The sequence below is a fragment of the Meles meles genome, chromosome 19 (assembly GCF_922984935.1).
Source record: "Meles meles chromosome 19, mMelMel3.1 paternal haplotype, whole genome shotgun sequence".
NCBI lineage: Eukaryota > Metazoa > Chordata > Mammalia > Carnivora > Mustelidae > Meles > Meles meles.
The window spans coordinates 49,221,428-49,249,185 of record NC_060084.1 but is presented as its reverse complement, the minus strand read 5'-3'; the positions used below and the strand labels follow the sequence as shown (position 1 = coordinate 49,249,185).

The 27,758-nt window shown below is 53.7% G+C and overlaps 2 protein-coding genes across 3 annotated transcripts; both read left to right on the top strand.

The window, feature by feature from the left end:
• The first annotated feature begins 80 nt into the window (after positions 1–80).
• RSPH6A (radial spoke head 6 homolog A) lies at positions 81–18,714 on the top strand. The gene is made up of 6 exons (XM_045987727.1): positions 81–773; positions 4,095–4,332; positions 11,066–11,830; positions 13,105–13,249; positions 13,997–14,114; positions 18,477–18,714. Exons 1-6 carry the CDS (start codon positions 100–102, stop codon positions 18,712–18,714), a joined length of 2,178 nt encoding a protein of 725 aa, XP_045843683.1. The 5' UTR covers positions 81–99.
• A 1,899-nt stretch (positions 18,715–20,613) lies between these two features.
• Positions 20,614–27,649, top strand: DMWD (DM1 locus, WD repeat containing). Of its 2 annotated transcripts, XM_045987240.1 has the most exons (5): positions 20,614–21,133; positions 22,440–22,622; positions 24,536–25,828; positions 26,681–26,755; positions 27,090–27,649. In XM_045987240.1, exons 1-5 carry the CDS (start codon positions 20,693–20,695, stop codon positions 27,135–27,137), a joined length of 2,040 nt encoding a protein of 679 aa, XP_045843196.1. In that variant the 5' UTR covers positions 20,614–20,692; the 3' UTR covers positions 27,138–27,649. The 2 variants fall into 2 exon arrangements, with proteins under 2 accessions (XP_045843196.1, XP_045843197.1); XM_045987241.1 differs by lacking the exon at positions 26,681–26,755 and having other exon boundaries at positions 20,615–21,133.
• The last annotated feature ends 109 nt before the right edge of the window (positions 27,650–27,758 follow it).

Genomic DNA, 27,758 nt, shown 5'->3' with positions numbered 1-27,758 from the left:
GGCGCAGAGGCGACCGGGCCTGTGCCGGCAGGCGGGCTACTAAGCTGGCCTCCCTGTCTGCAGGCCTTCCTTCTGGAGGTCTGCGACCTCTTCTGAACTATGGGGGACCCACCGCCCGACCCTGAGCCCCATCCCCAGCAACCCTCAAGTCGAAGGAGTTCCCAGGTGCCCCAGCGGCGCAGTCGGGAGCTCAGTCTACCCCAGCCCAGCATCTCCGAGGAGGTGCCCCAGACACCATTTGATGGCCCGGCCGTGCAGAGCAGTCAAGGGATCCTAGCGAGCCAGACCAACCTCCGGGACTGGTCATCAGGGCCCCCCCTGACCGCACAGGAGAACTTGGCGATGTACCCCACTGAGGAAGCCCAGCTGGGTGGTGTAGAGTACCCGTCCTTGAATATGGGCTTTCCTTCCGAGTTCCAGCCCCAACATTACCTGGAAGAAGGCGGGATGCAGGCCGCCGGAAACGTCAGCCTAATGCAGCAACTACAGCAGGGCCAAGGCAGCCTCTTCCAGCAACTGGACTCTGCCTACCCGGAGACGCAGCCCGACTACCTGGGCCAGTTCAACATGTACCAGGGAGAAGACCTACAGTTCGACCAGAGTGTCCCGCATGGGCCCTACGTGAGGGATGACCCCACCCTCCAGTACTTGCCCTCGGAGCTGGGCTTCATGCCCTTCAGTGCGGAGGTGCCTGAGCCAGAGCCTCGGGAGCTGGCGGTACAGAATGCCAAGGCCTACCTGCTGCAGACCAGCGCCGGTTGCAGCCTCAGCCTGTGAGAAGGGGTTCTCGGGTGGGGAGGGAGTGGGACGCAGTCAGGGAGAGGCCCCATCCAGATAAGGCTCTGCCTCAGACCCAGGGGTCTCCTGTCAGACGGGGTCACCCCTCGTGGGTAACCAGTGCCTGCTCCAGGGCCATCTGACTCAGACTAGCAGTTGGGATGCAACTAGTAATAGTTAACATTTTTTTAAAAGGTTTTATTTATTTGAGAGAGAGAGCATGAGAGGGGAGAGGTCAGAGGGAGAAGCAGACTCCCTGCCAAGCAGGGAACCTGATGTGGGGCTTGATCCCGGACTCCAGGATCATGACATGAGCCAAAGGCAGTCACTTAACCGAGCGAGCCACCCAGGCGCCCCGTAATAGTTAACATCTACTTACCAGATGTTGTGCCACCATCCAGATGTTAACACCCAGTTCTCACAGCTGAGATTAGCACACCTACTGTCCCTGTTTCACAGAGGATGAAACTGAGACAGAGAAATTAGGTCCCATAGCCCAGACGACAAGAGTTGGATGCAGCAGATGTGCGTGATTTGGGTCCGGAGGCCCCACTCTCCACTCCACTTTTCTGCCTGGGGAAGGCACTTGCCAAGGCTGCTTAGCGGTGGTCAGTACACTTCTCAGTCCCCATTATGAGTCGTGGTGAAATTTACATTCTTGTTGGGAGAACGGACAATAAATATAACAAATGATTGGTGATGATAGGAGCTAAAGCTGGAGGGGTTCCTGGATGGCTCAATCGGTTGAGCGCCTGCCTTCGGCTCAGGTCATGATACAGGAGTCCTGGGATCAGGCTCCCTGCTCAGCGGAGAGTATGCTTCTCCCTCTCCCTCTGCTACTCTGTTTATCTCTCTGTGTGTCAAATAAAATCTAAAAAAAAAAAAAAAATGCTAAGGGGGAAAGTAAGGCAGAGTAAGGGGGAGTTAGGGAGTACCTGTTAAACAGCTGGAGGTTGGGGCGCCTGGGTGGCTCAGTGGGTTGGGCCTCTGCCTTTGGCTCGGGTCATGATCCCAGGGTCCTGGGATCGAGCCCCGCATCGGTCTCTCTGCTGGGCAGGGAGTCTGCTTCCCCCTCTGTCTCTGCCTGCCTCTCTGCCTGCTTGTGATCTCTGTTCAAATAAATAAATAAAATCTTTAAAAAAAAAAAAAAAGCATGAGGTTAAGGAAGCCTCTGAGAAGGTGACATTTGATCAGGGACCTGAAGCAGATGAGGGAGAGCACCTCGGAGGTAACTGAAGGTACAGTGGTTTAGGTATAGGACACAGCATGTTTAAAGGCTTTAAGGCTTGCAGTATTTGAGGAACAGCAAGGAGGCTCGTATGACTGGAACCAAGGGAGAAAGTGAGAGGAGACAAGGCTGGAGAAGTAACATGTTGCTCAAGTACAAAACTAACCCTATCCCTCCCACATGCATGTCTTGCCATGGCTCCCCAGTGCCCTCAGGAGTAGGTTCATGCTTCTCACAACAGCCACTAAGCCCCTACTGGCTCTCTAAACTTCATCTCTAGTCAGCTCCCTATCCAGGATCCTATGGTCTCGTCAAAATTAACCTCTAGCTCTTTTCAACAGTTTCCAGCCTCGGGAACTTCAAGGTCTCCTATTGAAAAGCCAAGGCCAAAGTCTGACTTCTTTCCCTTCCCAATTCAGTGATGCCTCTCCAGCACACCCCAGACTGCCACCAAACGGTTTCCATCCAGCAGAGGGTTTACACATACATGCTTTGAAATTAGACCAACCTGGTTTCAAATCCTGGCTGTGCCACCACTCTGTGACCTCATGACCTCAACTCTTCTAAGCCTCTGTTTCCTCATCTGGAGAGTAGAGATCATGATTGTACCCCAGATGTGTGACTGGGGTGAGAATCCAGCACATAGTCCGGGGCTCAGGTACAAAGAAGCCATTACAATACTGCCATGACCCCACCTCCTTTCTCCCCCTATAACCCCTCTCCCCTCTTCCACTGCAGCCACTCTGACGTCTTCAATGTTCCTCCAACACACCAGGCACACCCGCAGCTCAGGGCCTCTGCTCATCATTCCCAATCACATCACCTGCACACCATGGCACTTCCCCTCCTCCTTTCCAATCCTTTTTACCTTTCCCTTCTTTTTCGTGTCAGATTGCATTGGCTGAGACCTCCAGTGCGATCCCCTTTATATGATTATTAAAAATTACCTTCTATTCCTAGTTTGCTGGGGTTTTTTAAATCATAAATGGCTGTTGAATGTTCTCAATTTCTCTGCACCGGTTGAGGTGATTTTATACACACACACACACACACATGTATATGTATATGTATATATATATATATATATATATATATATATATGAAATTTAAGACATTTATTTTAGAGAGCGTACACAAGTGCGGGGAGGGGCTGAGGGAGAGAATCCCAAGCAGACTCCCCGCTGAGTGGAAAGACTGATGTGGAACTCAGTCTCATGACCCTTAAGATCATGACCTGAACTGAAACCATGAATCAGACGCTTAACCGACTGAGCCACCTTGGTGCCCCAACTTACATATATATTTTTTAACATATTAACGTGATGGGTATTTTTTTTTCTATTTTTCTAATATCAGCCCAGTTTAATTATAGTGTGTCATCTTTCTGAGAGCAACTTTTTGCTGGGTGCCATTTAGCTTAGGACCTCAGCATCTATGATTTGCTTTTTAAAAGATTTTCATTTATGTCAGGGAGAGCCAGAGAAAGAGCACAAGCTGGGGGAGCAGCAGAGGGAGAGGGAGAAGCAGGGGGCTTAACCCCAAGGCCCTGGGATTGTGACCTGAGCCGAAGGCAGATGCTTAACCGGCTGAGTCACCCAGGCACCCCTGTAGCATCTGTATATCTAAGCAAGTTTGGCATGGAATGTTCCTATCTCCTAGTTTCCTTGAGTTTTGTCAACATTCTGGAAATGTCTCAGGGCCTATCCAGCAGTTGTTCCCTCTGACCGAAACACCCCTGACCGAAACACCCCCAATATCTGTATGGTTTCCTTCACGTCATTTAGATCTCACCTACATGTCCTCTTGGTTGACCTTCCCCTGGCCTCCCTATTTAAAACTGGAAGCCATCTCCTATCCCTGGCATTCCCAGTACCCATTCCCTGCTTTGTCTTCATAGAAAGACACACTATACATTTCTGCCTATTTGGTTAATGTCTGTCTCCATCATCAGAATATCCCCTCCATGGGGGCAGGGACATTTTCTCTACGGGGTCCCCAGTGCCAGGCTCAGGGCCGGGCACACAACAGTGAGCTCACTGAGCTGAGCGAGTAATGTCTCCCACTTCCCACTCCCTCCCTGGGGAGGCAGGTATGAGCACCTGGTGAACTTGCTGACCAAGATCCTAAACCAGCGGCCCGAGGACCCCTTGTCCATCCTGGAGTCACTGAACCGCACCACGCAATGGGAGTGGTTCCACCCCAAGCTGGACACCATGCGGGACGACCCCGAGATGGAGCCCACCTATGAGATGGCCGAGAGGCAGAAGGGGCTATTCCTTCGGAGCAGCGCGGGAGGCGAGGGCGAGCAGGAGATGGAGGAGGAGGTGGTAAGTGAGCCGGTAGGAGGGGTGCGCAGCGGGACCCACAGTGGCCCAGGTTTACATACAGCCTGTGCTTAGGTCTGGAGTGGAGGGAATGCACAGTGTGACCCAGCAACACAAACAATTTCAGTTTCGTGTGTGCACGGGCCGAGGGGGCCAGGACCAGGTCACAGAGGGCTTTGAATGCCGGGCCAAGGAGCTCAGGCTTTCTCCTGAGGCGCCTGGAGTGCCCTGAAGTGTTTAAAGCAGAAAAAGGGCTAGTTGGCCCTCTGCACTCCTGAGGCTACATGGAGGTGGAGCTGGTCTTCTTACTATCCTCTACTCCTTCCTCCCGAAAATAATTCTGGTTTGCAGACATTTTCTGTGAAACCCATTGCCTCCTGGAGTCTCTCAACGCTGACGTGCTCCCTATTCCCCGGACTCAGTTTCCCCTTAAGTTGAGACCCTCTAAGAACTCTTCCACTCTTGGCCCCTTAACATTTCACTGTCCTCAGAATATTTAATTCCACGATTGTTTCCAGAATTGGACAATGGCAGAAAATTCAAGTAAAGCGTTCTTTCACTCATTCAAGAAACATTTGTTGAGAACTGTTTATGATCATTCTGACACCTCCCAGGCCCCTGCTAAGAGCTTGAAGAGCTCTCATTCTATCCCTAAAACAACCCTGCGAGGCAAGTGCCACCCACTCCTATTTATAGGGAAAAGACGCTGGCTCAGAGGGCACGAAGGTGGGAAGTACCAGGGACTGCATTAGGAAGGCAGGACCGTGATCTCCAAAGCCCGTACTATATACAGCCTTTGATTCATCTGCAGACGTCTTGCTCTGTGCTCACTTCTGTTTACGCTTCTGAGACTCCAGGATTCTGACGATAGTGGGGTGGGATGGTGAGAGAATGGAGGAACGACAATCTGACAGAGGAATGCGCCCTTGGGTGAGCAAAGCGCAGGTGGAAATCCCTAGGCTTGCGCACGAAGTTCTACCCGGGGAATATGGGTTTGAATTTCAGACCCAGTTTCTCCTCAGGAGGCCCCACCCACTTAGAACTGCGCCCTTCCTCCCCAACCCCCAGGTCTTGCCCACGTCTAACTCAAGTCCCTCAAGGACCCGCCTCCTTTGAAGGCTTTGCTCCTAGAGGCCCCGCTCCCTTAGAACAGAGCGGCACTCGAGGCTCCGCCCTCTTGAAATTCTATTGGTCGTAAGACTCCGCCCCTTCGAACGCCTGGTCCCTCAAGGCCCCACCCCCTTAAGAACTTGGAGCTGGATTTCTTTTTTTTTTTTTTTTTATTTTATTTATTTGACAGAAATCACAACTAGGCAGAGAGGCAGGCAGAGAGAGAGGAGGAAGCAGGCTCCCTGCGGAGCAGAGAACCCGATGCGGGGCTCGATCCCAGGACCCTGAGATCATGACCTGAGCCGAAGGCAGAGGCTTAACCCACTGAGCCACCCAGGCGCCCCTGGAGCTGGATTTCTTAATGGGAGGTCTGCAAACCGGCAAAATTGTGGGCGTTTGTGGCCTGTGCAGACTTGAAAGAAGAGACTTAAATCCGTGATTCAGCTTTTCGTATCTATTTTTCTGACAGGAGATGAGGCTCTCATTTCCCTTTTTCTATCTCTTCTAAGTCGCTGACCATGATCCCCAACAACCTTTGTGGGAAAATGCATCCTTTCCTTACGCCCTCCTTTGAAATGCCATCTCTGCGATTTATTTACACCTATGTAGACTCGACCTGTTCGTGGATTCTCTATTCTTCACCTTCGCTCTGTGGATGGTTTTTTGCTTTAGAAATCTCCTGCCCGCTGTGTACAACCGCGGCATGGCAGGTTCGGCTGTTTGATAGCACAGAGCTCCCCGGCTCCGGTCCTCTGTTTCGTAAAGGAAGCTAACTTATTCTTGCATGCATAATTTCAGAGTAACTTGGGGCACGCTCAGCGTGGAACCTGCTTGGGGTTCTCTCTCTTCCTCTGTCCCTCCCGCCACTTGTTCTCTCATGCTCTCTCTCAAAATAAATAAATCATACCTTTAAAAAAATAATTTCAGACTAACCTTAGTATTACTGCATCACATTCCAAAAACTAACAATTTCCTGTACTTGTTTGATGGCACAGATCACATTAAAGCAGGAAATAGATGATGTTGCAGAATTGGGAAACTAGAGCTTAAAAACGAGAGAGAAGGTTTTCTCACACCTGATATCCAGGTACAAGCAGTCCACAGCTGACAAGGCGGCTCTCCCTGGGAAGGGGCACTGACGGCTGTCTTCGCTCCCATTCCCAACTGCCTTCCTTGTTTTTTGTACCAAGAGAACAGTTTTCAGTATCGTAGAAGCCCTGGGTATAAATCCTATCTCTGGCCAACGCAGTCAGTCAGGCTTGCTTTTGGGTGCAAATGCTTAATTAAAGTGGACCAAACGTCTCAACAAGAGATTTAATTACTTCACTTGGCCAAGAGTGGGCAGAGTTGGGGCATCTTCTCTGTGAGATCATGAAGAATCCCGGCTCTTTCCCCCTCTCTGCTTGGTCCATGTTTGGTCCTTGAGCTCATCACTTAATGTTCAGAAAATGGTTGTGGCGGCTTCAGACATCATATCCTCGTACTAGTGCCCCAAAAAGGGAGGAAGGGAGCTTCTCTTTGTGTGTCTCCCCCCCCCTTTTTTTTTAAAAGATTTTATTTATTTATTTATTTGTCAGCGAGAGAGAGAGCATGAGCACAGGCAGACAGAGTGGCCGGCCGAGACAAAGACAGAAGCAGGCTCCCTGCGGAGCAAGGAGCAGGATATGGGACTCGATCCCAGGATGCTGGGATCATGACCTGAGGTGAAGGCAGCCGCTCAACCAACTGAGCCACCCAGGCGTCCCAAGTGTGTGTCTCCCCTTTTTCAAAAGAAGTTGGGGTGTGCCTGGCTGGCTAGTCAGAGGAGCCTACAACTTGATCTCAGGGCTGTGAGTTTGAGCCCCATGTTGGGGTAGAGATTACTAAAAAAAATAAACTAGGGACCCCTGGGTGGCACAGTTCGTTAAGTGTTGACTCTTGTTCTGGTTCAAGGTCGTGATCTCATGGTCATGGGCTTGAGCTTCCGGTTGAGCTCCATGCTCAACGCAGTCTGCTTGATATTCTCTCTTCCTCTCCCTCTGCCCTTCTGCTCATGCTCTTTCTCTTAAAAAAAAAAAAAAAAAAAAAAAAAAACCTTTAGGGGCGCCTGGGTGGCTCAGTCAGTTAAGCATCTGCCTTTGGCTCAGGTCATGATCCCAGGGTCCTGGGATCGAGCCCCGCATCGGGCTCTCTGCTCAGCAGGGAGCCTGTTTCCCCTCTTTTTCTGCCTGCCTCTCTGACTACTTATGATCTCTTTCTCTGTGTCAAACAAATAAATAAAATCTTTAAAAAAGTAAATAAACATATTTTTTAAAATAAAAATTAAAAATGAAGTTTTAAAATCGAGAGTAGAAGTTTCTCAGAAGCCTCTCAGAAGACCTCTGCTTGCATCTTATTGGCCAGATTGAGTCACCTGACCATGCCTGGCTGCAAGGGAGGCTGGGAAAGTGACCTGGGAGCAACAGAAAAGGGGCTTGCAGATGGTGCTGGCTCAGCCGGCTGGCAGGGCTGACCCACCCTTTCCAAGTCAAGGGCAGAGATGTGGCTGGGCCTCTGGCAGAGCTTCAGAGATCCCAGTGCCCATCCTTCACCTCTGCCCCTCTCTCCTCCCGGCCCCCTACACCTTGCAGCATACAGCTGTGTCACAGCGCCTGAATTCACTTTTTAAAACTTCCATCCAGTTGTCCCTATGAAATTATTTCTCCCCAACCACAGATGGGATCTTCCTGGAACCTGGGAGGAAGAAAAGAAGAAAGAATCTGGCCACAGAATCTGGGTTCAAACCCAATGATACCAAAGGAGTAATTTCTAGGCAGGGGGAATGCTAGCTGTACTTTTTCTCCGACTCAGTCACACCTTACAGGTGGGGACAAGTGGTAGGGAGAGAAGCAGAGTCTGATCTGTCTTTTCAGGTCAGTTTTCCACTCTTGCTCCAATCAACAGTGCCAGGATGGAGGCATAATCATTTACACGTGGTTAGAGAGGATACTTCATTGCTATGTGGATGGGAGGGGGATTCCCAGAAAAAGAGTGATGGCCACTGGCTCATGGGTCGAGCACACACTACCAAGAGAGTTTCCTATGCTCGTTCCTATATCTTCCTTCCCGCCAGCAAAGTGTCTTAGACTTAAGTTTGACTCAGCCCTTCCTGACTTGCTGGTGCCCACATCAATTAGGAAAACAAGCTTTCGCATCATGTTCATGACTGAGGGAAAGTACCAGAACGTTGGGGTGTGCCCCATCGAGCAGAGATAACAAACAGCACCACAATCTCTGTGACTTCAAAGGACACAGCCTAGTTCTCTCACTCACATCACCTGCCCATCTGGAGCTGGCCAAAGGTTTCTGCGCATCAGCTGCTTGAGAACGCAGGGCAGTGGGGTTTGCATTGTGCCACAGGCTTCCACCGTTGCAGTGGGGAGAAAGAGAGCATATCAAACCCCACATTGGTTCTTACAGCTTCTGCCTGGCTGTGACAGGTGTCCCTGTCACTGCTGTTTCAAGAAGCCAGAGCAAGTGACACAGCCCCTCCTGAGTGCAATGGAGGTGGGGGATGGGTGGGAGCGTGTAATTCCTCTTTGGGGAGGGACTTCAAACACTTGCGAACAACAGTATGCCTATTTCCATCAAGACATTCGTCACCAAATCTTTCACAGCAACTGGTGTGATTGAAACATCACCACCATCGTATTTACACCAGCCGTCTGTTCTGGGTTGTTCCTCCAAAAATTCTAATGCAGGGAGAAGTATCACTCACCCAGGTCCTGCAGAACAGGAACTTATCTGGAAGGAGGGTCACTGTAGATGTAATTAGTTAAGATGGGGTCATTCTGGAATAGGGTGAGCCCCTAGTCCAATAGGACTAGCGTCCGTACGAAAGGTTACTGTGGACACAAAGTCTCAGTCATCTGCCGTGTGGCTCCCACATGTAACCTGTTTCACCTTCAGCCACTTGGACCTATATTTGTTTCTTGTTGCTGCTCTAACAAACTTCGTGGCTTGGGACAACAGAATGTTCCACCTTATAGTTCTGGAGGTCCAAAGTCCACTTCAACTTGGTGTTGCTAAGGCTAAAGTCAAGGTCGGCAGGGTTGCCCTTCTAATGGAGGCTCTTGATGAGAGACCATCTCCTAGCCTTTTCCAGTTTCTAGACGCAGCACACATTCCTTCATCCTGGGTCTGTCTCCAGCTTCAAAGCCAGCAGCGCAGCACCTTCAATCTATCAGTCTGATGTCTGCTTCTATCGTCACATCCTCTCTGACCCTCCTGCCTTCCTCTTTCACTTATCAAGACCCTTGTGATTACATTGGGCCAACCCAGATCATCCAGGAATATGTCCCCATCTCCGGATCCTTAATTTAATCACACCTGCAAGTCATGTTTGCCGTGTAAGATAACGAAGTCACAGGTGCAGGAATGGGGGCTTGGACAACTTTGGGGGAAATCATTATTTTACTTACCATACCCCCTCTCTCTCCATTCTGATTTCAAATTCTGGAAGAGAGCATGTGGTTTTGGCAATGTGTTTTCCTGGACCTGTCAGGTTGGTCAAGGGCAGGTCAAGGGCTGATCTCATGAGGAAGGACCTCATTATTTTGTTCTCTGATATCTCTCAGTGCCTGCCCTAGCCTGGGACTGGCATCCACTGCGTCTTTATTTTTTTATTTTTTTATAAACATTTTATTTATTTGTTTGAGAGAAAGCTCATGCACATAGAGGGAAGAGCAGAGGGAGAGGGACAAACAGACTCAGAGCTAAGCATGGAGCCCCACGTGGGGCTGGATCCCAGGACCCCAAGATCATAACCAAAGCCGAAACCAAGAGTCAGATACTCAACTGACTAAGCCACCCAGCCACCCCTCCCACTGAGTCTTTAATAAAGATGTCTGAACTGACTAAATGAAAAATTACTGGGTTCAGCCTTGTGGCCCACGGGGTTGTGGGGGTGGCTGGGCTCAAACCTCACTGTATTCTAGTCTCAGCCCTCGACTTGCTTGTTCTCACTCCCTTTCTGCCCTCCCCAGTCTCTCTGACTCCCCTCTGTATCCCTGAACAGAGTAGATGGTGAAGGAGGAGGCAGTGAGGGCAAGACTTATCACTGCCATCCTCCAACATCACTGATTCCCGGGTTCAAGACCTTAATTTGCTATATGATTTGGGGTATCTGTTAGGGTGCATTTGGGTGCAAGTAACAGAAAACATGACTAAAAGTGGCCTCTTTGTTCCATAGAAGAAGAAGGCCGGGGAGGTAAGGCAGCTCAGTGATGCCACTGGGGACAAGTGGTTTCCACCTTTCAGCTCTACCATCATTAGGATATGGAATTTTTTGTTTCCTCATGGTCCCAAAATAGCTGCTGTGCCTCCAGATCTCACACCTCATTCCAGGCGAAAGAAGAGGGAAGGATGAAGGAGTAACGGATTTTCTCCTCGTGGTTTGTTGTTGCTGTTGTTCCTGTTGTTTTGCCTTTTCTCTTCCTATAATGGACATCCTCCCCAAGGACTTCCCCCTACATCTATCTCACTGATCAGCAGTGGTCACATGAGCAGCTGGGTTACAGAGCAGTTCACTTCTCTGGATTTTAGAAGAGTCAGGCTAGGGAGCAGGGCTTCAGCCTTCCTCCCTCTGCCCTCCACCCCACCCCTGCAGGCTGAGACAGCAGTGCCCAACATCATGGAGACGGCCTTCTACTTTGAACAGGCTGGTGTGGGCCTGAGCTCCGATGAGAGTTTCCGCATCTTCATGGCCCTGAAGCAGCTGGTGGAGCAACAGCCCATCCACACCTGCCGCTTCTGGGGCAAGATCCTGGGGCTCAGCCGCAGCTACTTGGTGGCGGAGGTGGAATTCCGGGAGGGCGAGGAGGAAGGGGAGGAGGAGGAGGTGGAGGAGATGATGGAGGGCGGGGAGGGCCTGGACCCGCACGGTGAGGAGGAGGGTGAGGAGGACGAGGAGAAGGTCACCGACGTGATCCCCAAACCCATGTGGAGGCCACCACCCATCGTCCCCAAGGAGGAGAGCCGCTCTGGCACCAACAAGTACCTGTATTTCGTGTGCAACGAGCCAGGCCAACCGTGGACGCGGCTGCCACACGTCACGCCCCTCCAGATCGTGCAGGCCCGCAAGATCAAGAAGTTCTTCACGGGCCACCTGGACACGCCCATCATCAGCTTCCCGCCCTTCCCTGGCAACGAGGCCAACTACCTGCGGGCCCAGATCGCCCGCATCTCGGCCGCCACGCACATCAGCCCGCTCGGCTTCTACCAGTTCAGCGAGGAAGAGGGAGATGAGGAGGAGGAGGGTGGTGCGGGGCGCGACTCCTACGAAGAGAACCCCGACTTTGAGGGCATCCCGGTGCTCGAGCTGGTGGACTCCATGGCTAACTGGGTGCATCATACACAGCACATTCTGCCGCAGGTGAGGCCCGGGGAACCCAGCCTCCCCCTCCCCGCCCCCCTTACCCCGATTCCAGCCTCCTCCCCCAACCTCCCCTCTAGAGCACGGCGCCCTTGTTTCATTTGCGGGCATCGGTGCCCCTGTCAGAAACCTTCTGGGGTGACGCCTGGGTGGCTCAGTCATCGAGCGTCTGCCTTCAGCTCAGGTCATGATCCAAGGTCCTGGGATCCAGCCCGGCATCGGCATCGGGCTCCCTGCTCAGCAGAAAGCCTGCTTCTTCCTCTCCCACTCCCCCTGCCTGTGTTCCCTCTCTCACTGTGTCTCTCTGCCAAAGAAATAAATAAAATTTAAAAAAAAAGAAAAAGAAACCTTCTGGGACCAGGCACATCTTGGTGGCCTGCGTTTTTCAGATTTTAAAAAAGGTGACACAGCGCACATACCACTGTCCTCCAAGTCTTCACTTCTGCTGCAAAACTGAACAACCGCACGAGTTGTTCATGAGTTCAGGCCGAGCTTGCTGCCAAAGGGCACAGGAAAGCAACTCTTGGTTTTCACAGCTTTTCAGGTTTGGGAATTATGGATAAGAAACCGAGGACCTGCCTTTCTGGAATGCCGGACGAGTCGGACTTTATATTCATTCATTCACTCATTCAAGGAAACTCAGTTCCTAGCTGTGTGCTAGGAACTTTTCATTCATTCATTTGTTCGTTCAACGAAACTTTATTGACCCCGGCGATGTTTTATTGAACCCGAATAACTCCTTTTGAGATCGTTATAACGGCCGCTCCTATCTCATTCTGGAGGCAACTGAAGTCGGCTCTATGGATCAGCTCTCCAGTGCCTCACGGACCCCAACAGCAGTCCAATGAGAGAGGCCCCTATGACATCCCCATTTCACAGAGAAGCAAACAGAGGATCATATGGGTTGCTGAATGTCAGCTCCACAGGCAGAGGTTTCGGGGGGGGGGGTCTCTTCTCTCAAGGATCCCCAGCACCTACTTGTATATACTAAGCACTCATTAAATGCACGATAAATGAATGAATCAATGCCCAGATGGGAACCACATAGCTAGTGGGTGGCAGGAGTCTCCGCCTCACCACTACAGCTCTCTCAGCCTGTCCTCCCTCCCCCGACCTGTGTGACTAACCCTGTCCTCCTGCCCATCCCTGGTTGCCAAGGACAGGGCCAGTGCTCCGTGTCCTTCCTGGCCCCTCACCTCCTCCCAGAGTGCAAGCCAGGCTCTGTCCACCAGGGTTATTGACCAACCTCCCCTTTTCCCCGCTCCCACCCCCAGGGCCGCTGCACCTGGGTGAACCCTTTGCAGAAGCTGGAAGAGGAAGAGGAGCTGGGGGAGGAGGAAGAGAAGGCGGATGAGGGGATGGAGGAGGTGGACCAGGAGGTCGGACCCCCACTGCTGACCCCACTCTCAGAAGATGCAGGTAACTGTCTTCTTCACCCTCTTCGCCTTACCCACGCCAGCCTGCCAGGCCAGGTGGGGCCTGGCGAGAAAGCGGGAGGGACAGCAAGACTGCGGGGGGCATCTCTCTGAACCTCAGTGGTTCTCTCCTCTATAACACAGGCCTGATGACAGCGCCTCCCTTGCGGGGTTGTGGGGACACGTCCGTCTTGTGATGGCACATGGCGATGTCCTGGATGGGGGGGATATGAACTTTCGAGTCCCGTGTGGATTTGGGGAGAGAGAGAGAGAGAGTTAGAGAGGCTTTCCACAAAGGAACCAGGACCCGAGCTGGACTTTGGAAGCCTGGAGAGGAATTTCCTGAGGTCAGAGCCTCAGGCACGTGTAGGAAGAGGCAAGGAGAGGCTGAGAGTGGGTGAGTGGACAGAACCCAAACTTGAACCCAGATTTCCGGGAGCCCAGGGCTTGAACCGCGCCCTCCACACCCTGGTCCAGACCAGTGACCAGCCTGGAAGGGAGATAATAGCAACTCCTGCCAGGCAGGTGAGATAAGGATACCCACTTCTTAGGTGCGGTCACTGAGGCTCAGACAGGTGCAGTGGCTAACTGGGGCCACACAGAAAGAAAATGATCTAGAGCCAGCCACAACTCTCTCCATGCCCCTCCCTGTCCTCCTCTGCTCTATCCCCTCTTTCTGTTTCCCCTCCAGGGGGGCTGTACAGGGCTGGAGGGAGCTCTGACCTCCCTGGTGCTCTCCACTCCCCTGCAGAAATCATGCACATGTCTCCCTGGACCACCCGTCTGTCCTGCAGCCTCTGCCCGCAGTACTCCGTGGCCGTCGTGCGCTCCAACCTTTGGCCAGGGGCCTATGCCTACGCCAGTGGCAAGTAGGTCTTCTTCTAGTCCCTTCCAGCAGAGAAAGCCCAGGGCAGGGGGCAGGGTGGAGATCAGAAGACCCCCTTCAGGAAGCCCCCAGGGCCGACCTCCACACTCAGCTCCAGGAATTCCACTGGGGCTAAAATGAGAAATCCTGGACAAGGAGTGTGAGCCCCTTGGATAAGAGAATGGAGGATCAGAAAGGAGAAGGAACTGACTCAGGGTCACACAGCATATGCAGGATTCAAACTTGGATCTCTGGCCTCCCTGCCTAGGCTTCTCAGCTATATGGGTCACAGAGCCAGACAGGACTCAGGGGCCCACCTTGAGGTGGCCCTGACAGGGGCAGATTCTTGTGTCTGGGGGACCTAACTCCTTCCCTGGGCCCCCCAGACCGTTCTTTCTGCGGGGCAGAAGTCTTCCCTACCAGTTGCTCCAAAAGATCTGCAGGTCGAAGTCACTCCTGCATTTTCCCACCCGCAGCTACACGCTCACTGAGATGCTCACTGCACGCCTACTACACACTGAGAGTCCCTCAGTCTCTCCCACCAGGCGCATCCCAGCCTTTCTGCTTAGCGGCTCAGGGAGTGACCTCCGCCACCACGCGGCGGGTGCATTTACTGGCTCTGTCCACCAGATGGCATGAGAAGTTGTCATAGGTTTTCCTGTTGCATCTCCGGTAAACCTGGACTGTGTTGGATCCCATGATGAGGTTTCACATAATCTTGATACTTTACGTTCTTGGCAATTTTTTCCCCCTCCAGAAACAGGGAAGAGTCTCGCTTGCTTGCTTTTGCCAACCCCTTCTTCTGGCCACACCCTTATTTGCCAACATCTTTCTTGCCTTTTTTTTTTTTTTTCCAGATTTTATTTATTTATTTGACAGAGACACAGCTAGAGAGGGAACAAAAGCAGGGGGAGTGGGAGAGAGAGAAGCAGGCTTCCTGCTGAGCAGGTAGCCCCACACAGGACTCGATCCCAGGCCCGTGGAATCACGACCTGAGCTGAAGGCAGACGCATTAGCGACTGAGCCACCCAGAAGTCCCTAAAGTTTTATTTTTTAAAGATTTCATTTATTTTTTTAAAGATTTATTTATTTATTTATTTGACAGAGAGAGATCACAAGTAGATAGAGAGGCAGGCAGAGAGAGAGAGAGAGATGGAAGCAGGCTCCCTGCTGAGCAGAGAGCCTGACGCGGGACTGGATCCCAGGACCCCGAGATCATGACCTGAGCCGAAGGCAGCGGCTTAACCCACTGAGCCACCCAGGTGCCCCAAAGATTTCATTTATTTATTGGAGAGAGCCTGAGCATGACACAGAGAGAGAAAGGGATAGAGCAAGAGCAGGGGCAAGGGGAGAGGGAGAAGCATACTCCCCATGGAGCCAGGAGCCCGATGTGGTGTTCGATCTCAGGACCCTGGGATCATGACCTGGAGGCAGATGCTTAACAACTGAGCCATCCAGGCCCCTCTAAGATTTTATTCTTAAGTGATCTCAACACCCAACACAGAGTTCGAACTCACAACCCCTAGATCAAAAGTCACACGCTCCATCAACTGAGCCAGTCAGGCACCCTGCCAACATCTTTCTGAAAGCAAAAGATCCAAATTTGGAACTCCACTCATCCAGCCATCCTTCACCCATCCACCCACCACTCAATCATCCGTGCCTCCAATCATCCATGTTTCTTCCTTTTTTTTTTCTTTATAAAAGACTCTTGGATGTCCTTGTCTGCCAGCTGTACGCTAGGTCCCCAGGCCCTTTATTGAAAAGGCGATGTGGATCCTGCCCCTGAGAGCAGACAGAGGAAGCGCTGACATTAATCATATAGCACCCCTCCCCCCAGCCAAAAAATACCCTGTTACACTAGGGACAGACAGTTCAGCGACCAATTGCAGCTCCGAAGTCTCATCTTAAGAGGATCAAAATAGGGTTCTTGGGAAGAGCGATCTTTACGTGAAATCTCTGGGGAAAAGAGAGAAGTAACAGGGGGAAATACAGGTAGAGAACATTCTAGACCAGAGCTTCCCAGACGTGGGTGCGCAGGACCCCAGGGATCTGGTTAAGGGCAGGTTCCGGCGGCATGGGAGTGGGGTTGGGGCCCAAGAGTCCATCTTCCTAGCAAGCTCAACTGCCCTGGTGAGGCTTCCAAGGAGGCCGCATATTTGAAACTTCCCGAGGAATTCCTGGAGGAAAACAATTGTCCCAGGAACAGCAAGGCTGGGATACAGGGCAAAGCCTCAGAGACCCCATGGCAAACTCTCCATCCCTCTTCATTCCCCCTGGACTCTCCTTTCTGCCTCTCTCCCTGCCTCCCGGTCCCCCTGCTTTGCTCTCCTTTCCTCCTCTAGTTAAAATTCTGGAACAGGTGGACTGGCAGGGCTTGGACCCGACCAGTTATGTTCTTATTACCAGTCTCCTCCTCCTGGAATGTGGGCGTCACTGCAGGGATTCCTCCTTAATGTGTTTTCTGCTGGGTCCCCACATCTAGACCAGCGCTGTCCAACACAAATGAAATACGAGCCGCCTGTATCATTTTAAACTTTCTTTTTTCTTTAACTTTTTCTTTTTTATTATTATTATTTTTTTAATTTTTTCTTAAAAGATTTTATTTATTTATTTGACAGAGAGAGATCACAAGTAGGCAGAGGCAGGCAGAGAGAGAGGGAGAAGCAGGCTTCCTGCTGAGCAGAGAGCCCGATGCGGGCCTCGATCCCAGGACTCTGAGATCATGACCTGAGCCGAAGGCAGAGGCTTTAACCCACTGAGCCATCCATGCGCCCTTTCTTTAACTTTTTCAAGAACATTTTTTAACTTTTTAAAATTTTTTATTTTTTTGAAAATTCTCTAGTACTAGCTATGTCCAAGAGTAATAACAGGCAAAATTCATTTTAATAATTTATTTTATTTCACCCTAAATATCCTAAATGTTATTATCACAATGTGAAAGCAACAATGTAAAAATCAACAAGCTATTTTACATTCTGTCTTTTATCTTCATACCACGACTTCAGAATCTGGTGTGAAGTTGACACAGCAGACATTCGGTTTGAAGCTACCATGTCCTCAGAAGTACTTGGCCTATATTCAGATCTCATAGAATTTGTAGTTGAGAAAGTAGATTCATGTACCCAAGTTGTCCTGGACCTGCTTAGACATTTTCCCGTAACCAAACTGAATATCAGTTTTATTGCTTAAATTTAAATTCATTACAATGCAATAAAATCCACTTCGACAACACAAGAACACACATTCTCCTCAAAGTGTTCACGGAACAGGCCCCAGGAGTAGACCACATACCAGGTCATGAAACAAGTCTAGATAAATATACCCAGATATTGATGGTCCAAAATATGTTCTCTGGCCATACTGGAATGAAATTAGGAATCAGGGATGTCTGGGTGGCTCAGTGGGTTCAGCATCTGCCTTCAGCTCAGATCATGATCCCAGGGTCCTGAGATCGAGCCCCACATCAGACTCCCTGCTTAGTGGGAAGTCTGCTTCTCCCTCTCCCTCTGCCTACTGCTCCCCCTGCTTGTGCTCTCTCTCATCCTCTGACAAACAAATAAACAAATAAAATCTTTTTAAAGAGATTTTATTTATTTATTTGACAGAGAGAGATCACAAGTAGGCAGAGAGGCAGGCAGAGAGAGGGGGAAAGCAGGTTCCCCGCTGAGTAGAGAGCCCGATGTGGGGCTTGATCCCAGGACCCTGATACCATGACCTGAGCTGAAAGCAGAGAGGCTTAACCCACTGGGCCACCCAGGCGCCCCAACAAATAAAATCTTTAAAAAAAAAAGAAATTAGTGGGGCACCTGGGTGGCTCAGTGGGTTAAAGCCTCTACCTTCGGCTCAGGTCATGATCCGAGGGTCCTGGGGTCGAGCCCCGTATCGGGCTCTCTGCTTGGTGGGGAGCCTGCTTCCTCCTCTCTCTCTGCCTACTTGTGATTTCTGTCAAACAAAATCTTAAAAAAAAAAAAGAAATTAGAAATCAAAAACAGAAGGAATTTGGGAGAATTCCCCAGATATGCAGAAATTACCACACTCCTAAATAACCAGGGGGACCGAAGAAGAAATTGTGGGTGAAACTGGAAAATCAAATATTAATTAGAAACTCAGCTCTCAAGTGCCCAGGGGTTCCACAGGCTGTTACAAAGGGCAACTCTAGGCACGCCTGGCACTTTTAGGAGACAGATGTTCAATAACGGCTGAAGAACACACAGAGAAACCCTGTGGGCACAGATGACCCCACCAGCCACTGCTCTGCAGTTGGCTGTGCCCAAACTGGGTCCCATCTCCAGCGAAAGCCCGGGCTGGGGCTTCAAGGCCTTCAAGGGATGGAGGATTTCCCAGTATCTCTCTGACTTTCCAGGAAGTTTGAGAACATCTACATTGGCTGGGGCCACAAGTACAGTCCCGAGAACTTCAACCCACCCCTGCCAGCCCCCATTCAGCATGAGTACCCCAGCAGCCCCGACGTCATGGAGATGAGTGACCCCACGGTGGAGGAGGAGCAGGCCCTCAAGGCAGCCCAGGAGCAGGCCCTGGCGGCCGCAGAGGAAGAGGAGGAAGATGAGGAGGAAGATGAGGATGAGGACCTAGATGACTGAAGGGGGGCCCCTAGCCCCGTCCCCCAAGCAGGTAGATAGCAGGTTTTCCCTTATACATAGTGAGTGATGGATTGTTTTGTTCACGGTTGGTTTGCTTTCTGCCCCCGGAGGGCAGGGGTAGAAGAGGAAGGTAACTGCTCTAAATAAAATTTCCCCACAGCTTATGGCCGAGGTCCTCATTCTTTTGTTGACATGGCCTCCCAAGTCAGGACTGTTGGGCTCTGCTGGTAATAGACATTGCCCAGCATTGTGTCTCCTATCTGTGTCATTTATTTCTTCACCTGGACAGCAAACGACTACAGAAGTGACTTCTGTTGGCCCAGCCCTGCACTGGGGACACAGAGGTGGCCAAGCAGCCCCAGCTCTGCTTTCCCGGGGCTCAATCTCTGTGGGAGAGAGAGACACATCCTCAGCAGTGACAACCCAGACAGGGGAGCCCCAAGGAAGGACAGAGCTCCTGAACTGGTTCTTAAAGTGTCCAGAACAGAGCGGGGAAGAGCAGAAGTAACGGCATGTGCAAAGACCCAAGGGCAAGAAAGCATTGTGTCAAGGTAGTTTCCTGAATCTCCATGTTTAGGACATGGTGTGAGGAGTGACTGGTGAGAGATGAGGTTGGAAAGAGAGACTGGCAGGAGCAGATCACTCAGGGCTTGACTTTGCTGAGAGAGCAGTAGGGAGCCACAGAGGGCCTTGGAGCAAGGGAAGGCCCCACTCAAATTCATGCTTTAGAAAGACCTCTCTAGATGCCAAATGGAGTGTACACGGAAGGGGGGATGGGAGTCCAGGGGAGCAGAGACAAGGCTGATGCTGAGAGAGCCCCAGGAGGAGAGGAGGATTTTGGACCAGGGCTATGCAGAGAAAGGGACTGGAAAATAGGACTTCACTTGACAAAATGCAAAAAACTTGGGGATTGGAAGCAGGGGATGAAGGGAGACGATGTAGATCTAGGGAGACCCTAAGGTCTGCAGCCTGGATGACTGGGGGGATGGCAGTGTGAGCTCTACGTCGAGGTCAAAGGAGAGGAGCAGGATTTGGAGGAAGATGTCAATTTCATGGTATGACTTGTCCAGTGTGAGATGCCCCTGGGACATTCCGATGAGAAATCTGAGAGACCACTGAGAATGGGTCTAAGAAGTCCTGTGATGGGGGCAGAGTGGCTTCAGCAGAAGTGAGGGGCAGTGGCAATCAGCGGGGGCTCCTGGGATCAGCAAGAGCTTTTAGAGTACTAGTTGATCATTGGGACACTGCGGGCATTGTGGGGATCAATGAAATTCTGGAATCATAAGAGGGTGTTGGAGGACCAAGTGAGACTGTTGAAGATAGAGAAGTCATGGAGATACATACTGAGGGTTGGTGGGAAATGTGGAAATGTTTAGGGTTAACGTTAATCGGTAGTGGGTCGGATGAAGTCTTTGGAATTCTATGGAGACGCTAGAGATCTGCGGTATCTGGAGGATCATCAAGGATGGGGCGGGGGGGAGTGTCTGGAGATGCCATAGCCTGTCACGGATTTTAAGACGTCAGTGTGAAACACTGGAGGTCAGGAAGGTGTATGTTGGGAGTCTAAGGAGGCGCTGCAATCACTGGGGTCATCTGTGACGTGATGGTTATGAACCAGGCCTTCTCTTGAGGGTCCCTCCGTTGCTAGGCAAACCGTTCCCAGGACACCATTGCTAAGGATTTGGGCTTTTCCACGACCCGCCCATCTCTTTCTGGGCCGCGCCCTCAGCCAACCACACGTCGGTCGCCGGCACAGAGGCCACGCCCACCTGTAGGCCCGCCCCCAGCCCCAGAACCGTTACCCGAGCGACGGCCGGAGCTCATCCCGCCTCCCGATCCTGTTGCCAATCGAAGAGGCGTCGCCTGGGTGACCACCCCACCCCTTCCGGCGCGGGCCCGAGGCTTCCGGCAGGGGGCCCGGCGGCGGGCGGCGGTCCGGCAGCGGCGGGGCCGGGGCTGCGGGGGGGGGGCGCCCAAGATGGCGGCGGGCGGCGCGGAGGGCGGCTCGGGCCCCGGCGCCGCCATGGGGGACTGTGCGGAAATTAAGTCGCAGTTCCGCACCCGCGAGGGCTTTTACAAGCTGCTCCCCGGCGATGGCGCCGCTCGCAGGTCGGGTCCGGCTTCCGCCCAGACCCCGGCGCCGCCCCAGCCGCCGCAGCCCCCGCCCGGCCCTGCTTCCTCCTCCGGCCCCGGCGCCGCGGGCTCCGCGCCGTCCCCGCCGCCTGCAGGCCCGGGACCAGGGCCCGCGCTGCCCGCCGTGCGCCTTAGCCTCGTGCGCCTCGGGGAGCCCGACGGCGCCGGGACCGGGGAGCCGCCCGCCACGCCCGCGGGGCTGGGTGCCGGAGGAGACCGCGTCTGCTTCAACTTGGGCCGCGAGCTCTATTTCTATCCCGGCTGCTGCCGCCGCGGGAGCCAACGGGTGAGCGGCCTGCATCGTGGTGGCCTCGGTGCTGGCAGAGAGGATAGGGCCCCCCCCGCCGAGGTGATCCAGAAGTGATAGAAGGGTCCCCGAATGGATTTGGGGTTCTGAGATGGGCATCCTCGATGTGACGGACATCCCAGCGGGAAGGGTGCCCAGAAGTAATGCAGAATTCTGAAAGGTTGGGGGGAGGCCTGGGAGGGCCTCCGGGGTGCTGGCCCTCCTAGAGGTGATGGAGAATCTTGAGGTCATGCGAGATCCCCAGGTTATGCTTGGGGGTTCTGGACTGGTATTTTGGAGAGATTCTGAGATGCCATGGGACCCTCTGTGGTTCTGGGTGGTAGGGAATCTGCCCGTGGTGGAGAATCCCTAGGCGATGCAGGCTTGCAAGTGATGGAGAACCCTCCGGGTGTTGCAAGTCTGGAGGTGTTGTGGGGGGTGGGGAGATCTTGAGACTTTGAGAGCCCAGAGGTGAGAGTGATTGTGGAATTGATGGGGCAGTTTGAGGTGATAGAGATCCCGCAGGTATATGAAGTCTTAAGGAACACTTAAGATCCCCAGAACATGATCTGGGGATCATGAGGGTCCTGGAGGGAATGAGAATCTCTGAGTTGATGGGGAGCTGGAGGTGATAAGAGCCCAAAGGGGACATCCTCAAGTGTGATGGGTATTTCTAGAGCGATGTAGGTCCCAGAGGGGATGAGACCCTTGAAGGTTATGGTGGTCCCCAAAAGTGATGGAGACCCTGAAAGCCCAGTGGTGGTGAAGGACCAAAAATGTGGGGGACCATGAGGTTTAGTGTATCCATGAACTGTGGTGGGGGTCCTGAAATTTAGGGACTCCAAAGTAAAGAGAATCCTGGGATGCTGGGTGTTAGAGTCCTAGGGATTTGCATAACCGTGCGTTTTCGGGAGCTTGGAATATTGAGGTGCCAAGATCCAGGGGGAGTTGCTGAGTCTGTGGGCCAGGACTGGAAAGAAATTAGAGCTCAGGGATTGTGGGGACCCCAAGCCTTGATACTGCAGACAAGGGTGTCCCTAAAGTTAGGGAGTCCAACTCTGGGGGGAGGCACCGTGGCCCCCCCTCATGGGGGGTGGAGTGGGGGGCACCTTCCTCTTTGTTTTTTCTTTACTGGGTCTGTGATTGGGTCCTCCTTCCTGTCTGTGGTTGCCCACTCCCCCATCCACCTACCCACTTCCCTTCGGGATTTAACCCTCCTTCCTTTTAGTGGTTTCCCCCAACCTCAACACCCTCTTCCTTCCTCTCAGTGGTAGGAGCTATTAACTACTTTTCTCCCACTGCTCAGTCCATTGACCTCAACAAGCCGATTGACAAGCGGATCTACAAAGGCACCCAGCCCACCTGCCATGACTTCAACCAGTTCACTGCTGCCACAGAGACCATCTCCCTGCTGGTGGGGTTCTCCGCCGGCCAGGTGCAGTACCTGGATCTCATCAAGAAGGACACCAGCAAGCTATTCAATGAAGAGGTGATTATGGGCCCCCCGGGCCTAGAATGGCTCCTCCCTCCCATTCACCACCCACACACCATTGCCCTGAGACTGCAGCTGCCTGGGGGAGCAGTGGAGGCCTGAGAGGGGCAGGAGACAGGAAAGAGAGGGGATGGACTGACAGATATATGGCTGGGGTCTCAGACAGTAGCTAGTGGGATATCAGCTCGTAAAGACAGCTGCGCCTCCCATACTTGGGGCCTCTGCTGTTAGCCCTGTGCCGAACACTTTGCTCCTTGCGTTTTCCTCCATGGGTTAGGGACTGTGGTGCCCATGTTGCAAGGGAGACAACCGAGGCTAGTCCCTAGTTGTTTGAAGCCAGAGCCCTTGATCGTCACATTCTGGGCCTGTGAGCATGGGATTGAGATCATTGCTGTGCCGTTGACTCACTGTATGGTTTTGGGGAGGTGACTGTCCCTCTTGAGCCTCACTTTTACTTCTCTGCAAAATGGGATTCTCATCCCTGCCTCATGGGACCATTATTACGAAATCGGATGTGGAGATGGCTTAGTCCTTCTCCATGGGCGGAGGCCGCTCTTGTCCTCTGGCTTTTTCTCTCTGTTCAGAGGAAGTGTTCCACATATACAGAATGCGTGAATGGCAGAAGGGGGCGAGGGTAACAACAGTGCATGAATTAAAAATGCACCAGCTCGTCCATTCACAAAATACGCATTGAGCATTTGGTCTGTGCCAGGCATTCTAAGCACCAGGGGTCTCACATCTTAGTGAGCAGAACAGACAGAGGGCCGTCCCTTTGTGGAGCCTCCATCATCTAGCTCGGGGAGCAGACAGTTATCACATAAGTTAAGTATGCTGCATGTCAGAAGGTGGTGAGTGCCACAGAGAAGAATCCAGCAGGGAAGGGGGATGCGGAGTGTGTGGTGAGGTTTAAATTAAGTAGGCTGGTCGGGAAAGGCCTCATTGAGGGGGGTGACATTGAAATAAAGACCTAAAGGAGGCAAGCAAGTTATCAGGGGAGGACATTCTGAGTAAAGGGAAGCTAGGACAAAAGCCTAGAAGCAGGAGAGCAGAAGGACTGTGTGGCCAGAGCAATTACACAGGGGCAGTGTGGGAGATGGGTCCCGAAAAATAACTGGGAGGCATCGGCCCCTGGAGGGGCTGGAAGGTCATGGTAAAGACTTTGGCTTTCAGAGCATTTCTCGACCAGGGTTCATCTCAGCCAGAGAACACAGAGGTGATGTGATTCTTTTCCAGCTTCTCCCCAAGAACGAGAAGCAATGGAGATGCCCGGGGAAGAAGTTAATTCATGGTGTACAGTGGGTGCCAAGGGGCTTCAGGGCTCAGTTCTCTCTGGAACCCTGCTTGCGAAGGGCTGCCATGCTGTGGGGTTTGTTGGGAGAGGAGGGCAGGTTCTGGGTATCAGCAAAGGATTGGTTCTGAGTTGTGAGGGGGAAAGGAGCGGAGGCGCATGCGCAGCTGGCAGGACAGGGCTGTCCCTCGTGTGTCGAGGAAATCGTTTCCGGGCACCTGCTGTGTGCACAGCTCTATGCTCTGGGGCTAGTGAACCACATAAACGAGTTTCGCTTCCCTGGGGGAGCGGATGTTCTGTGAATCGTTCTCTTGTGAAGCCTGACGCAGTAAAGACAGAGGAGAGGGTTAGACAGGTGAGGAGGGTTCTCTGAAAGACAGGACTGTCCCCTTGCCAGAGACGGGACACCAAGGCTCCGTGGAGCTCCCCGGGGCCGCCTCATAGGCCGCTCTTCTTCCTTTGCGGTTCCTGTGGCCCGCTGTCCGGCCCTTACCCTCAGTGTAGGGGGGCCCTTTCCAAGGAGGTCAGGACCGCGTCCGAGGGCTGTTTCGGGGAACCGGCTCGGGGAGGAGGTTGGCCAGGAATGGACTGCCTCCCCAGCCCCCGCCATCTGTCCCGGCAGCGGCTGATCGACAAGACAAAGGTGACCTATCTGAAGTGGCTGCCCGAGTCTGAGAGCCTGTTCCTGGCCTCGCACGCCAGCGGCCACCTGTACCTGTACAACGTCAGCCACCCGTGCGCCTCGGCCCCGCCCCAGTACAGCCTGCTGAAGCAGGGCGAGGGCTTCGCCGTCTACGCCGCCAAGAGCAAGGCGCCCCGCAACCCGCTGGCCAAGTGGGCTGTGGGTGAGGGGCCCCTCAACGAGTTCGCCTTCTCGCCCGACGGCCGGCACCTGGCCTGCGTCAGCCAGGACGGCTGCCTGCGCGTCTTCCACTTCGACTCCATGCTCCTGCGCGGGCTCATGAAGAGCTACTTTGGGGGCCTGCTGTGTGTGTGCTGGAGCCCCGACGGCCGCTACGTCGTGACGGGTGGCGAAGATGACCTGGTCACCGTGTGGTCCTTCACCGAGGGCCGTGTGGTGGCCCGGGGCCACGGCCACAAGTCCTGGGTCAACGCCGTGGCCTTTGACCCCTACACCACGAGGGCCGAGGAGGCGGCCGCAGCCAGTGGTGACGGGGAGCGGAGCGGAGAGGAGGAGGAGGAGGAGGAAGAGGAGCAGCCTGATGCGGGGGCCACAGGCTCCGGCGGGGGAGCCCCCCTCTCCCCACTGCCCAAAGCCGGCCCCATCACCTACCGCTTCGGCTCAGCCGGCCAGGACACGCAGTTCTGCCTGTGGGACCTCACCGAAGACGTGCTTTATCCCCACCCGCCCCTGGCCCGCACCCGCACCCTCCCTGGCACGCCTGGCACCACGCCCCCCGCCACCAGCAGCTCCCGGGGCAGTGAGCCTGGCCCCGGCCCTCTGCCCCGCTCCCTGTCCCGCTCCAATAGCCTCCCGCACCCGGCAGGCAGTGGCAAGGCCGGCGGCCCGGGTGCCACGACTGAGCCGGGCACACCATTCAGCATCGGCCGCTTTGCCACGCTCACGCTGCAGGAGCGGCGGGACCGGGGGTCGGAGAAAGAGCACAAGCGCTACCACAGCCTGGGCAACATCAGCCGGGGGGGCGGTGGCGGCGGGGGCAGTGGCGGCGGCGGGGACAAGCCCAGCGGCCCTGCTCCACGCAGCCGGCTGGACCCAGCCAAGGTGCTGGGCACCGCGCTGTGCCCGCGCATCCATGAGGTGCCCCTGCTTGAGCCCCTGGTGTGCAAGAAGATCGCCCAGGAGCGGCTCACGGTCCTCCTCTTCCTGGAGGACTGCATCATCACCGCCTGCCAGGAGGGCCTCATCTGTACCTGGGCCCGGCCGGGCAAGGCGGTGAGTGGCCCCATGCCAGCCTCCCCAGGGCCCAGGGAGAGGCGGGCATCAGCAGGAGGGTTTGTCCCAGTCATAGCCTTTAGCCCTGTGGGATGAGGGGAAGCCAGGGAAATCTTAGCGTCCCAGAGCAAGACTTCTCAGATCTTAGAGTACGGGGCTTCTAGAACTCTCTGTGGCAGCAGAAAGAGAGAAGGTTGGGTGGACGAGACAGCTGTCTCTTCCTCACGGGAGTGCTGAGGACGGTGGCCAGCTAGCTGAAGGGCGGCCAGTGGGCGCAGCACACCCAGGCCTTATCACTTGTCACTCGAAGCCAAATCTGGGTTTCTAAGACGCATAAGGATTTGTGAGTTGTGAAACCCTTTGAATAATGCGGGTCAAATTCTGTGGGCAACACTGAGCCTGTGGGCCTGCCTTCTGGCCTGGATCTCAGACTCTGGATGCGAGCCCACCTCTAAAGTCCCAGCTTTTGGAATCCCAGCTTGGGTTCCAGGGCTGCTCCCTGTGTGATCTTGGGCAAGTTGCCCCTCTTTGCTGACCCCTTGAAGGCGGGTGGGAGGTGGATGGGTCCAACTCCTGGGATAGCTGTGGGGTTCAGGAAGAGCCTGGTGGAGAAAATCCTGGTGTGGGGAGCGCGAGCCTAGCACCTTCCATCTTTGGAGCTCTTGTCTCAGGGCTCAGCTGCACGGGGTTTGGGCTTGTGTGCCCGGGATGCTAGTTCTGAGGCCCAGGGAGGGAGTGGTTTTAGGATTATAGGGTCTTGAATCCTTAGAACATCCTAACAGTCTCAGAGGCAGGGTCTTTGGGATTTGGGGAGTCTGACAAGTCCTGAAAGAGACCCCTCTATCTCCCTAGTTCACAGACGAGGAGGCGGAGGCCCAGACAGGGGAAGGAAGTTGGCCCAGGTCACCCAGCAAGTCAGTGGTAGAGGTAGGATTGCCCCTGAGTCCTCTCCCCCACACCTCCCCAGTCAGAAAGGACCCCCGAGTTCCCCCCATCCTCTCCACCCCTACCCCCCTCTCTGTGCTCAGGACCACCGGAGGACTTTAATTATGGTCCAGGAGTGCTGCCTGCAGGGCTGGGGATGCTAGCGGGACTGGGACCTAGAGCAGCGGCCTCTGTCTGGAGGGATTTGGGGTGGACTGAAGGGCAAGGCGAGAGTGGCAGCCGCCTTGGGGGACTCCAGGCAGGCTTCCTCCCCTCTGGACAGGTGGGAGCCCCAGGCAGTCTCTAACCCTCCTGTCTCCTCTGTCCTCTTCCCCAGGGCATCTCCTCCCAACCAGGCAACTCCCCAAGCGGCACAGTGGTGTGAAGCCACGGATGTCGGGGTTCCCTGCCCCCACGCTCCCTGCCTCCTAGCCATATCCCTCCCGCTGACCTCACGGATCAACGTATTAACAAGACTAACCATGACGGATGGACTGCTCCCGTCCCTTGCCCTGCACAGATTTGGGGGGCAGAGTGTCTCCCAGACCGGCCCAGACACTTGGGGGGATGTAGTGGCCCATGTGGCCTCAGCCTTGTCCCCACCCACTGCCAAGTACAATGACCCCTTCCTCTGAAACATCAGTGTTCGCCTCATCCCTGTCCCCAGCATGTGACTGGTTGCTCCTGGGGGAGAGACTCCCTGCCCACAAGCTCTGCTGTGTGCCCCTCGTCCTGGGGGCGGGGCCGGGGTGGCCCACCCCTCCCCTGGCCTCCACCCTGCCCTTGCTGTTGTTCGTGCTTTTGAAGAGTGTTAAATTATGGAAGCCCCTCCGGGGCCCTCCCTGTCCCTCCCTGTCCCCCAGGACCTCTTATTTATACTAAAGTTCCCTGTTTTCACAGCGTCTCTGTTCCCTTCCGGGAGGCATGGAGGGAGTGTGTGTGCCCTTTTGCTGCAGTCCTAGAATCCAGCTACTTCCACCAAAGGAAGAGTTAGGCCCTGCCTCTC